Source organism: Microtus oregoni, unplaced genomic scaffold (genome assembly GCF_018167655.1).
Source record: "Microtus oregoni isolate MIOR12 unplaced genomic scaffold, Mior012 000002F_ref0000024, whole genome shotgun sequence".
NCBI lineage: Eukaryota > Metazoa > Chordata > Mammalia > Rodentia > Cricetidae > Microtus > Microtus oregoni.
In genome coordinates this window covers 62,449,754-62,460,511 of record NW_024543061.1, presented here as the reverse complement: position 1 = coordinate 62,460,511, position 10,758 = coordinate 62,449,754, and the positions used below count along the sequence as shown (strand labels likewise).

Sequence of the window (10,758 nt, the reverse complement as noted above, 5' to 3'; positions counted from 1 at the left end):
TTTCCCTTGAAACTGAGATGTCAAAAGCCGAGAAGCCTCCGGGAATGCCTGAACAGCTCAGAGAAGTCACAGGACACTTAGCCACGTCAAGGAGCACCAGAGGACCCAGGTAGACTTTGCATTAGATGGGGAGAGATACACGTTCAGTTCACGTGGGCAGCACACAGCAGCATCAGGAGCCCCTCCCCATCCTCTTAGAGGCTGGTTGCTAAGGCACGCCTCCCATCTTGCTTCACCTGCATGCAACATCCTAGAGCTTTGCCAGCCTTCTGCCAGATTCTCTTGAAACCTAGCCTTAAGGATTCATCGCCGACACTCAGGGCTGAGCACACGACGGTGCCACCCCCTTGTGGTCACATCTGGAAGTGACAGTACCCTGTTTCAGAACCTCTTGCTAGCTGAGAACGAGGCTGTCTGAAGGAAGTGGATCCCTCTGCTGGCAGAGTCTGGGCACGGCTTCTTCTGCAAGACCCCTCTGCATCCGTCTGCGTCTGCAAAGGCCCAGCTGGCAGCCGGTCTCTCAGCCTGCTTCAGTCCATGGGTACACACAGTTGACAGTGTTGGGAAGCAGGGTAGGGACACAGCAAGGGTCACGTGGGCAGGGGAAAGCTGTAAGCGGTCTGTCTTCTTCCATCTTGTAACCAGAGCCTGGTCCCCTCTGTCCTTCCCTCCATCTCCCCTTGTTAGTCCTATGATGGAAATAGGGTGGAACGGTGGCGAGAAGCAGAGGGGAGGACAACGCTGGACCACATGAGACCTTAGGAAAGCATGGAGAGAGGGGGCAGCTTTCTTCAATCCGAGTGTGTGATGGAGGACATTGGTCTAGCCCCATCATTTGTCTCCCCTGTCCCAGCATAGCAGCCATGCCTGCTGTGTGATTCAGGGAAAACTCAGTAAGGACGGAGAGTTAGCAGGAAGCAGGACCCGAGAGCCACAGTTCCACAATGAAGGTGGGGGGTAGGACAAGGCACAAACACAGGGCAGAAATCAGGCATACTGGCAGGCAGTTATGGGAGGAAATCAGATTTAATGGCACGGAGGGAAGAGGGCCCAGCCTTCACCTCCCCAGCCCTTGTTGGGCTTCCCAAGCTGCCTCAAAGGTATGTTACCGATGTGGACATGTTACAATGTTTGGACCACCCTGGAAGAGGGGAGTCGAGACAGGAGGTACCCAGTTCAGAAGGAGGCTTCCAAATATCCCCTCTTGTCTTGTGTCCCCCAGCACCGAGGGGGCTTCTGCCCTCTGCTCCTAGAGCTGTCCATAGCCAGGCTCACAAGCGTGTCAAAAGTCTTGTCCCTAGCAGGTAGACTCCAGTTCTGTGAGCCTGAGAAGGGATGTCATAGGCGTAGCAGGAGCGGTAGGTTCTGGTTGGTTCTTCTGGGGAAGGTCTTCAGCCGGGCACGTGAGCTGGCGGAGCCTCTGAAAGGACAGCGGAGACAGTTGTGGCGGTAGAGGAAGGGTGCCTGCCGGTGTCCCTCGTTACTAATGTCTGTCTGCCTTCCCTGTCGTAAACCTGTTTCCAGCTGCCAACCCCACAGTCACAGACGCAAATGTCTTGTAGTTATGCTGTGTCCCTTTCTTAGGACCCCCAAGGACTACTTCTCTGGAACCGTGGCACCCATACCAGGCTGGGGGTGCCCTTTATACACCAACTCCCATGGGAAGCCACCCGCCTGCCACCCAGGACCCACTCATCCAGTGAGGTTCTATCCCTCATTGCTTTCCGCCTACCTCTCTGAGTGGGCCCTTGAGAGTCCTAAGCTTGTAGATGCTCCACGCAGGAATGCAGATCATGGAGGACAGAGCGAGAAGCCACCCCAGGGCATCCCCCCACCACGGGTATGTGTACTTCTTGTTGTAGGTCAGGGGTGTATATTTGATCAGGGAGAACAGGAAGGTTGCCTGGAGGGAAAATAATGGAAGACACAGAGGCTGGTGCTGGGGCTCTGTGCCATCGGCACCCCTATCCTATCCCACCCCCACGGCTGCCTGGTAGGGTTTGTTCTCCCAGCACGCTGTGCTGTTGCGTATCTAGGTCAGTCAGTCTCTAAGCCCCACCCACATTTTACTCAAAGTCCATTCCTGGGTAGCAATTTCCAGGGTCCATCCCCTGTCACTGCCAGGCTCTTAGGTCCCTCTCTTAGCCGGCTCTAATTAGGACCTAACTCTGCGCCATCTCCTGCACCAAGAGTAGGCATGAGGACTCCAGTCTTCCTTCTCGTTCATGCCGGGCACACGACAAGAGCTCCAGGAACTGCCACGTCCCAGCTCACTGAACCATCCTAGATGGTGTGGGTGCTCACCTGTCTATAAAGCGATACAGAGCTGACATTTACCTGTGTGTCACTGAGACTGCATGTGTGTGGTGAGCACTATGGGGACCCATGGCTGTGCTCACGAGCAGGATTCTGAGCACCTAGCATTGCATTCCAGTCCTGTCTGGGACATCAGCCTCACGCTGGGCTAATGGTCAGCTCATCTGACAACCTTGAACCTCGATTAATGCCTCTGTGGTGAGGAGAGCCCTCTGTGAAGGGGAAGGAGGGATTCCTCTTCCTAACTCATCTAGTGAGAGGATGAACAAAAATCTAAGATGGTGTCCAAGGCCAAGGGAACCATGGGCCTCCACTCCGCTGCAACCAAAATGTCCCTCCATCCTGCCCCCTGCCTTTACCCCGTGAGAATTCTGTTACCATGCACACAGCTGGGGTGAAAAAGAGCCAACAATATTTGATAAGAGGCCATGGCTTGTATCCAATCATATCCTCAACGTTGTCATAGAAGCGGCTGGCTCCTGTCAGGGGGGAGGAAGAAGGACAGAAGATGCATTTCAGGCTGTGAGAGACAAACAGGCTAGGATGAGCATAGACAAACAGAGTGACAAGGCTGCCTTTGGAGCCATGGCTGGGAGAAAGCAGCTGGCTAGGATTCATGGGCATACACACACACCATCAGGGAAAGGAAAGGGTTAAAGGGTTTGGGCAAGACAGGATGTGAACCCTTTAGGTGCTCTCGGTATAGCTGTGACAGACAGAAAAAGTGAGTATGAGCATCAGCTGTCTCCCTTGGAGAATGCTGGCATGGAAGAGTGTGCCAGGCTCCGGGCCCAGGGCAGAAGCCACTCACCATAAACCCAAGCCACACAGAAAGATTCAAAGATGGCCACGAAGAGAAGGCACATGCCACTGGCTGCATAGTAGTCGAAGAGTTGAAACACGTACATGCCGCCCTGTGTGGGAGACGATCATTGGGAGGACGCAGACGGGCCAACCCCTATGGCCCCTGTACCCCATATGACAGAGGGGGTAAGGCCCACAGACAGTAGCATAAGACAAGAGAGCTTTAAGCTCCCAAGCCCCGGAAGTCAGAAGCAATCGCCGTTTCTTAGCATTGTTTTTGGATGGAAGAGGAAGAACATCAGAGAGCTATTATTCTTGTCCCTGAGGCTGTCCAGGGTTAGACCCGAAAGCTCCAGACAGTGTATCTAGTCTTTTGAGGAAGGATAGCCATCACTGGATTCCTCGAGCCTGTGACACTGACGGAGGCCACCCGTCCCCAGGGTACTCCCTTCCCTTTGAGTTCATCCCTGTGGAAGCATGGGATCCCAGCAGAGAGCCAGCTTTTCCAATGTTAGATTTCCCATCTAGTCTGCCATATGTTCTGTTACCCTAGAGCCAAGTTACCCCTCAACCGCTCATTCTGTGGGAGCTAAAGAGGGAAGTGGTGCTCCCACAACCGGGAGGCCAACCCTGTGGTCCTTCCCGTTTGGCTCCCAGTCAGGTCCCCATCCAGACTCCCAGCCTCTCACCTCTGTGAGCATGATCAGCCCGATGAAAAAGGAGGTGACAGACACGATAAGGATGAGGATCTCCCTTCGGTTCTTCCTACGGAACACCCTGGGATACATGTCCACCAGCGCTGTCACCAGGCTTTCTACACACACAAACTGAAGAGAGGATAAGATAAAGTAGGGGAAAAGGGAACCCCAGAGCAAGCCCCACCAGCCAGCTCCAGCTTCCTTCCGACCAGCAGCCTCCCACTCCAGCCCCCAGAGCAGATATCCCTGTATGTGAGTGTGAGGTAACGCCACCCTGAAAGCTCCTCCAGGTCCCTAAAAAGGTATCTACCTGACACATCCACCCAGTCCCCAACTCTTCAAGGTCTCACAGGGTGCAAACCCAACCATTGCCCTCCACACCCAGTCCTCCCTCAGACTCAGAGAGACCGCCTCTAATACCTGGCTATCCAGTCCCAGGAGAACAACCATGAAGAAGAAACAGCAGGCCCACAACGGTGAAAAGGGCAACATCACCACAGCTCGAGGGTAGGCGATGAAAGCCAGGCCAGGGCCTAAGGCAGGAGCAGAGGAACACAGCCCAGAGCCTGAGCCAGCTCCAGGCCTCTGCAACCCCAGGGCCTCCCAGGATGGGGCCATGGAATAACAGAGCTGGAAGAAACTGCCCCCAAAGTTGTCATCACTAGCACGTACTGACACAAGCCATCCAAACATCCACTTGGTCCCCAGTGCCCCTGGCACAACCCCCTCTATTACAGCAAGAAGAGAGGCTAGAGACCCTGGCAATGAAGAAACTCGGGTCTAGCAAGGGCTCTAGATGCCCAGATCTACTGCCTCAAACCAAGGGTCTCAAGCTAAGAATGAGATCCAGGGGCTGGCAGGCCAAACAAATTAGTGAAGCTGACCTGAAGGAAAGTAAGAGAAGATGGGAGGGGCCTGCTGCGATCTAGAGCAGGGGAAGATGGTTGCTTTGCTGTGCTGACAACCATAGTAAAGGAAACGCTCAGGCTGGATTTGGTCTGGACCTGCAATTCACTGTGGCTACCCTGAAGACTTTTCTGTCCCCATCATGAGTGACCCAGAAGCAAAAGAACCCGCCAACACATCTACTGTTAAATAACCTCTCCCTTAAGTTATTCAAATGGCAAGAACTAATTCCCCTGCCAAAGCCTGGATAAACCATAGGAAGCTTCCTCTGAAAAGCCAAGGGTACCCCGTGACCTTGGACCTAGTTCCCACTCTAGAACAGCCAGGGCAGTATTGGTATCAGTCTAACATAGTTTACACCTCATGGTACAAGCCAGACGCTCTACATAGCATGTGCCATATACTGCTTCAATGTTCTTTATCGAAAATGCTTGGGAGGGTTTTTTCGGTTTTTAGTTTTTGGTTTTGTTTTTTTTGTTTTTGTTTTTGTTTTTTTGCTTTGTTTTGTTTTGTTTTGTTTTGATTTGGAACATTTATACGGACCCATACAGTTAGGTTTCCCTACTCAGAAAATTTGAAATGCTCCAAAATCGGGAACTTTTTTCAGCATTAACTCCAGATCCTGGTTGCCAAGGGTGAACCTGTCTTCAGCCTCCCCAGGACACTCACCTGACTCAGCAACCTCGGAGATGGGCACGCCCTGCTCCTGAGACATGAAACCCAGGATGGAGAAGATGGCAAACCCGGCCACGAAGCTGGTGCTGCTGTTGAGGACGCAAAGGGCGATACAGTCCCTGTGGGGTGCCGGTAGCAGAAGGAGGCATCTGGTTAGGTCAGGAGAGAACTGCCAGAAGCCTGGGCTTTCTGTCTAGGAGCTAACAGAAACCCCAGGGAATACAGCCTCTCCTACAGCTGAAGAGGCCAAGGATGGGGCTCCCTGGCAGAATTCAGACTGGTCAAGGGCACCCCTCCTCCAGCCCTTTGACCCCTGACTAGCTAACTCATATGTGGAATGAACCATGGTGGTCCTGAAAGAATGACACCATGTGGAAGGAAAACACTAAACATTCCAGCCGCTCCATCACCTCCTCCCCAACACACTGCTCCTACATCTGGGGACACGGCCACTCTGATATGAGCCCATGGGCTCTGGACATAGATAACAAATAACAAAGAATTCTTAGACATCCCAATTTGATCTTGAGATGCACAATAGAAATTTTGGCAATATTTCAGATAATATTAAGACTGGCTGAAACTCTTGAGTATGAACCAGGTCAGCATGAGACAGAGATCATACAGCAAGGACTGTCTGGGAGGCAGGCCCAGATAGTGAAGCTAGAATGTGTAAGGACACTTTTGCCAGGTAGAATCACCAAGACCAGGTCACTATCGGGCGACATCAGCAGTTACTATCCTCGCTGGCATAGCGCTCTTGAACCTGTGGGCCTCTTAATCCAGTGAAGGCTGTGCGCCTGATAGAGTCTTCCGGCCAATCACAGCTATCCTACCCTCTGAAAAGCAATCCTTTGCCCAGCTACCGCCAGCTTCTTTGGCTTTTCCTTGGCTTGGGGTACCAGGGTAGGATACAGTTGGACCAATGGCATGAGCTAGTCAGTCCATCCTAACCTGGGATGCCAAGAGATGAGAGAGTCACCTGTAGCAGTTGTTGTGGTACTTGTTGTAGCTGCCCAGGGCTGTCAGGCACCCCAGGCAGATGGCAAAGGAGAAGAAGATCTGGGTGCCTGCATCCATCCACACCTACACGAGGGAAAGGAGGAAGTTGAACAGTACGGAAGCCCATGGGAGTCATGCCCACGTGAGCATGAGGGCATGCTCCAGGCTCTGCCAGCGGTGGTGGCAGACCTCTTCCCACTACTCGCATACTGGCTCTTCATCTTTGGTCCTTAAATAGAGTTTCTTGGGGATGCCACAGGATGGAACAGATGTTGAGCATTCAAAGAAGACTAGCAGAGGCACGGCAGGGAAGATTCGAGCTCCTGATCTAGAACTTGGTATCAGGAATTCAGCCATGAATACAAAGCCCTTGGCTCTGCCCTCCTATCTCAAGTCTCACAGCAATGTGACTAGTGGTGGAGGCATTTCTAGGGCCGTGGGTCCATAATATCAAAAGCACTTCAAGCCCATAGCTTTGTTCCACGATCCTTTATGTCTTAAAAGTGAAGAGAATAGTCCTCCACTCACGGGCGTCCAGAGGATGAAGTGGAAAGCGAAAAAACTCCCATCTAAACCTCAGTGTGGCTGTCACTGTTATCTCAGCTGCCTGACCCAGCCTTGCATGTTGTGGTTTCCATCAAACAGCTAAAATAATATCCCATCAAGTCTCAGGGCTAAGCCATTCTTCAGGGTTGCGGGAGGTAGGCTCCGGAGGCCATAGCCCTCTTACCTCCCCTCATTTCCTTCCGTAGATAACAACCTCCAGTGCCCCTGCTCGCCCCACAGCTCCCCAGTCCCTTCCTGCCCCTCCCTAATTCCTTCACCATAGCCACCACCCTGGGGCTCCCTGCTCTACACTCACCCCCCACTTGCTCCTCCTACTCAACTGCCAATCTTCCTCTCCACGATGGGCGTCTAGGGGACCCAAGGGCAGCTAGCTGACCACCTACAATCACGTCTGCTCCTCCGCCAATATTCACGACGGAGACCCTGAGCCTCGCAGGCTGGAGGAGAACCCAGAACTTTCCCAAGCTCCCTGGTGATACTAACAGCAAACTACGGATCACTCACTGACAGAGTCCTTGAGAAACGGCCTCAGATGCAGGCCAGTTACCCCTCCTCTTACTGTAGTTCTGTCCCTACAGACATAGGGACCAAAGGGAGAGATGGCAGAGAAGGGGGGAATGTCTGCAGCCGTCTGTCCTCTCTGCTCACTGAGCACTTCCCCCAGGAAAAAGCCAGCCACAGTGGAAGCTTAGTCCAGGTTGGGGGAAGGGCTAGAAGTCACCAGACAACAGCACAGGGGTAGAAGGCACCAGATAACCAAGAGGGGAGATTGCGATGGGGAAAAGTAGTGGGAGTGCAAACTCCATTTGCTGGGCAAGCAGAGGGTGGTGCTAAGGGGACGGCAAGGACATGATAGTGATGCCACCCAGGTGACTTTTCCTTCAAGACGTTCCAGGTCCCCTCCTAAAAGTGTCCTGATCGTCTCAGGGAACACAGTGACCTCCCATGTTGCTCTGTTTTATTCATTCCTGACCCCATAGGGTCTGAGCCACTTAACCAGCAGGACATTGAAACATGGAACACCGAGTCTGGACAGAGAGGGTGTCCTTGGGCTGGAGGTGAGAGGGCTGAGTTCATGGCACAGTTGTCATGATGTCAGCTGCTTTCTCCCAAATGGGACATCCAGGCCTTAGCTGTACAGCCTGAAAGCCTCACTAGCCTTGAACTTTTGCCCCGCCTCATAGTGCGTTGGCCCTGTGTTAAAAGGACACCCCCTGTGTGCCTACAGAGACACTGTGATGGCCCCTAGGCAGGTGGTGGCCCCATCCTGTGACTATGCATGTTTGTGAACTTGGACTTGGGAAGAAGTCTTAAGAGAAACCATGACTTGGCTGCTTGCCTCCCCTGGCGGGAGTTGGGGACAGGGGAGCAGAATGGGCCATGGCAGGAGAGAGGTCAATGAGAACAGAGAAACTGCCACCCAGGAGGGCGAGAGTTCAAAGCTCAAGAGTCAGATGCGGCCTTTGACAGAAGGCCTCTGGCTGTGAACTTGGCAGAGCAAGCTCTGTGCAGCTGCAGCTCATCACGCCTGCTGAGTTAGGGGAATGGAACAGGATGGGGTGGTGGGGGAGGCTTCAGGAACACACAGCAAGCTGTGCTGTTTCCCACCACAGGCGACCCACTGCCTCATCATTCCATGCCCCCTGGGTTTCAGAACTCTGATGTGTCTCCTGCTGGGCTAGAAGATTGACCCAGAAAAAAAAAAAAGTATGAAAAACACTTAGTGGAGTGTGGGCAAAAAGAGGCCTTTGGGGGAGAGAGGAAGAGAACAGATCCAGGAATGGTGTCTTCAAAGTCCGTATTTGTGGATAAATGCCTGCTATTCTTAGAAGGGCAATGGCTGTCAATGGTCAAATGTCAAACAGTCATGGTCAAACAGACCTAGGATCCAGCCCCACTTCTAACCATTACCGGTACTTGATTTAACCTCTTTGAACCGTACTGTTCTCATCAAAAAAAAAAAAAATCAGATTAATAACAAATAAAACAATGATACAAAATGCTTAATACATAAATAAATATTAATAATTCTCTACCCTAAAGTAATAAAAAAAAATTGTCCTTAGAATTCAAATAAGCTTTCAGATGGTCATGATGGCACATGCCTTGTAATGCTAAGATTTGAGAAGTAGAGACAGAAGGATTAAGAATTCAAGGGCATCCCAAGCTACAAAGCAAGTTCCAGGCCAGCCTGGGCTTTGTGAATCCCTGTTTAATTGCGTACTCAGGACCAAACCTACCCCTCTCACGTACTAGCTTCTGCTTCTCAATGAGTCTTCAATTTCTAAGCTTTCACATCTCCATCTATAGAATGAGGACAATATCTAACTCAGGATGTGTTTGGTGATTAGAACAATTCACCCATGCCAGGCTCTGAGCCCCATGCCTGGCCAGAGATAAGCCCTTGTGAGCAGCTCTCGTTTCAGCTCCCAATAGACAACACCAAAATTAAGACCTAGTTTCAGTGGGCGGTGGTGGCGCACGCCTTTAATCCCAGGGCTTGGGTGGCAGAGGCAGGCGGAGCTCTGTGAGTTCAAGGTCCGATTGGTGTGTAGTGCGAGTTCCAGGACAGCCAGGGCAACACAGAGAAACTCTGTCAAAAAAAAAAAAAATTAGTTTTGATCCACGGTTAAACACCCTACTTCATGAGAATTGCAACATGTAGGGGTTTTACAGTTTCCACAGGGCTCTTCAGACAATCTGCCCCCACTCCCCCCACTCCCTGCCCTTACTCATCATCTGAAGCTCAGTAGAACAAGAGGTGGCAATGAGGGACAGGCGCGTGGTGTGAGGAAAGCAGGTGCTGTGTTGCTAAGAGCCAGTTCTCAGCAGGAGCCCTGGAGCCTGGGAAAGGCAGGAACCCAGCCAGCTCACAGCAAGCCTGGCAGAGGGGCGGAAATGAGAGAGGAATCCAGCAGTCTCCCCTGGCTCCCCGCCTCTGCTTGTGGCGGGAGAGATGCCTTTAGTCTTTGTGTTACCTAGTGGGGATTCTGTGCCTTCCTCAAGTGCCAGGCAAACACCAGTTGGGATTATCACACTCCCCAAGGAGTGCCAACTACATTCAATTAGGGCCTAGCAGGATGTCCCACTCTGCAGGCTCTACTCAGCTCACGGGTGACAACCACCTACCTTCAACACGGGACTACAACCCCGCTGCCCTTGAACCTGCTCCCTGCCCACAGCCACGCATTCCCTGTGTAGCCTACAGTTGCCTGGGGATTGGACGGATGGCAGCAGGAGCTCGGGGTCCAGTAAGCCTTTCTCTCTGAGGCAGATACAACTTCATTAAACCCCGGAGCTGAAGCTTGCCTGGCCCATGCTCATGACTTCTGGGGACTATGTACCGTACACTGCTCCTAGCATGGGCCTGGCACAGAATGCAGCCCGGTACAGTTTGCAGTGAGGGAGTTGCAGAAGAAGCCGTGGTGAGCAGACACCTTGCCTCCTTGCCTTCCAGAAGAGTCTGTAGGGTTGTCATCCAGACCTGTTTCCAGCTGCAGATGCGGAGACAGACAGTCTTAAAACCCTGGGGTTGAGAGCTGGCATGGCACTCATGACACCCTGCAGTCACGTCCAATACCACAAAACCTTAAGGGCCTCTAGACCTGTCTCTCTACCTTAAAAGCAAACTGTCTCGTTAATATGCTCTGAGGTCTAGCTGAAATAAGACATGGAAACCTCTTAATAGTGCCAGGGACATGTCAGTTGCTGGCTACAAATGGCTGGTTAGGACAGAGCTACCAATATTGGGCTCCTTCCGTCTTTCAGACTACCTGTTGTTCTAGAACCC

At 52.2% G+C, this 10,758-nt stretch overlaps 1 protein-coding gene across 1 annotated transcript in view; it reads right to left on the bottom strand.

Annotated features, from left to right (window-relative positions):
- Nucleotides 1-1,019: 1,019 nt before the first annotated feature.
- Nucleotides 1,020-10,758, bottom strand: part of Slc6a13 (solute carrier family 6 member 13) — a 37,973-nt gene continuing 28,234 nt past the window's right edge. Inside the window, exons 8-15 of the mRNA XM_041634261.1 lie at nt 6,382-6,485; nt 5,394-5,518; nt 4,239-4,351; nt 3,810-3,947; nt 3,128-3,230; nt 2,695-2,795; nt 1,733-1,903; nt 1,020-1,420 (exon numbers count right to left, since the gene is read on the bottom strand). Coding sequence (XP_041490195.1) covers nt 1,298-1,420; nt 1,733-1,903; nt 2,695-2,795; nt 3,128-3,230; nt 3,810-3,947; nt 4,239-4,351; nt 5,394-5,518; nt 6,382-6,485 — 978 coding nt within the window. The 3' untranslated portion in view covers nt 1,020-1,297. The remainder of the gene's footprint in view (nt 1,421-1,732; nt 1,904-2,694; nt 2,796-3,127; nt 3,231-3,809; nt 3,948-4,238; nt 4,352-5,393; nt 5,519-6,381; nt 6,486-10,758) is intronic.